General features: G+C 51.2%; 1 protein-coding gene across 1 annotated transcript in view; it reads left to right on the top strand.

Moving 5' to 3' along the window:
- The first annotated feature begins 302 nt into the window (after positions 1-302).
- PPFIBP2 (PPFIB scaffold protein 2) overlaps positions 303-1719 on the top strand; it is a 113690-nt gene continuing 112273 nt past the window's right edge. Inside the window, exon 1 of the mRNA XM_007459834.1 lies at positions 303-366. Coding sequence (XP_007459896.1) covers positions 303-366 — 64 coding nt within the window. The remainder of the gene's footprint in view (positions 367-1719) is intronic.

The following is a 1719-nucleotide window of genomic DNA, read 5'->3' on the forward strand; positions in this document are numbered from 1 at the left end:
GTAGGAGTGGCAATCGCTGTCTCGCTGCTGCAGGTCACTCTGGAGAGCCCTAGTGGCTTTTCATGACACAAGCACATGCTGAAGATTCATGGATTAAGAACGCTGGTGCCTGGAGGGCGGAGCCATGGAGATGGCAGAGACCACACGTGGGCTACCGAGATTCCTATGAGAGTGCGCTTGTGATGGCGGAATTGAGAGGGCTTGGCGGTCTTGGGTACGTGATGTGGAACTCTGTAATTTTTCCTTTGTTCTGTATTTGAATTTTCAGTGAGAAGGAGGAGACTAAGCAGGGAAAAGGACTCATGGCTTCTGATGCGAGTCACGTGCTGGAAGCTGCCCTGGAGCAGATGGACGGGATCATTGCAGGTATGGTCAGGGGTCCTGGCGACCCACAGCTCATCCTCCGCCCTGAGAAACCGTCTCCTCTCATTGGACTTTTCTTTTGGGTGCAGAGAGAAGGCCCCTGTTGGATTTCTTATTTCACTGTGTGTGCCATCTCTTTTTTAACAGTGCAAACTTGGACTCTTTGATGTCTGGTGTGAGTCCAGGGCTCTGTTGAGAGTACAGATGCGCCATCTATTAGCATCTGTATAACTGTATTGCAGTTTGGATCCTGGCTGCAGCAGGTGCAGTGAGATTGATCTTATTGTAAAGTTTTCAGAGCACATCATGGCTTATTACAGTCGAGCTGAAACTTGCAATCTCGCAGACTTTGCCCCGAACGCTGGTGTCAGCTCCCTTTCCCGGCTGGTCTCCAGTTTGTTTGAGAGTCAGGAAACAGTTTTGTATTGATTCTCATAATCACCTGAAGAACGTTCTGTATGTTTTTTATCCATCGTAACTGTTTGGCTTCATGTTTGCCTTATAGCCAGTTAGGATTATTCTCTAGAAGAGATCCAGCAAAACTGGTTAATTGGAAAGGACTGCCAGTGGGCTGTTTGGGCTGATTAACTCCTTGATGGGGGCAACTGAAGCCCATACTGGTTAGAATAAGCCTGTCATTGTTGGAAATCTTTCCCCGCAGGCCCCAGGCTGCCTTTCTGTCCTTACCTGATACAGGTCAGTGGCCTTATTTGTTGACTGGGTGTGTTTCTTTGGGACTTTGTTCCTCATTGTATGGAGCTAGGGCTGCGGGAAGAAGATTTGGGCTGGCTGGCTAGAGCCCAGGGCGCGCACAGAGCACCGGGCATTGCCCCCTTGCCTTTCCTTCTGTCCTGCAGATACACCTGACGCACTGAGGGCTCTGGGTGTTTGCACCTGGGACAGAGGACGTGTTCTAGCTGTCATCTGTCAGGCTCTTAATTTCTCAGTGGACAGAGGGGTCTTTGGGAGGCTGCGACTAACATCCCACTTTTCAGAAGCTCCAGAGGTTGGGATGTCCTGCTCTAGATCAGGGTCCCTGAAGCCCTACTGAGAGGAAATGGCCAAGAGCATGGGTTTCCTAGCAGTCCTTTCAGAGAGTCGCATCTGGAAGGTTCCGGGGCCTCCTGTGCATTGAGATCAGAGCCACAGGGTCAGACTCTCAGACCATCTCAGGCTGTCAGCACTGCTGAGCCCCCAGCCAAGGGGCAAGGAAGAGACTCTGAGAGCCCCTGGAGTGAGCAGAGCTCTTGGATGGCTAGGACGGATAAATGGGACACCGCCTAAAGAAGGTAGCCTTGTGTGAGGTCAGTTCCTCCTCCTGCCTCCTAATTTCCGCACACAGGCATTCCTGAAATG

This window comes from Lipotes vexillifer, unplaced genomic scaffold, assembly GCF_000442215.2.
Source record: "Lipotes vexillifer unplaced genomic scaffold, Lipotes_vexillifer_v1.1 scaffold61, whole genome shotgun sequence".
Classification (NCBI taxonomy): domain Eukaryota; kingdom Metazoa; phylum Chordata; class Mammalia; order Artiodactyla; family Lipotidae; genus Lipotes; species Lipotes vexillifer.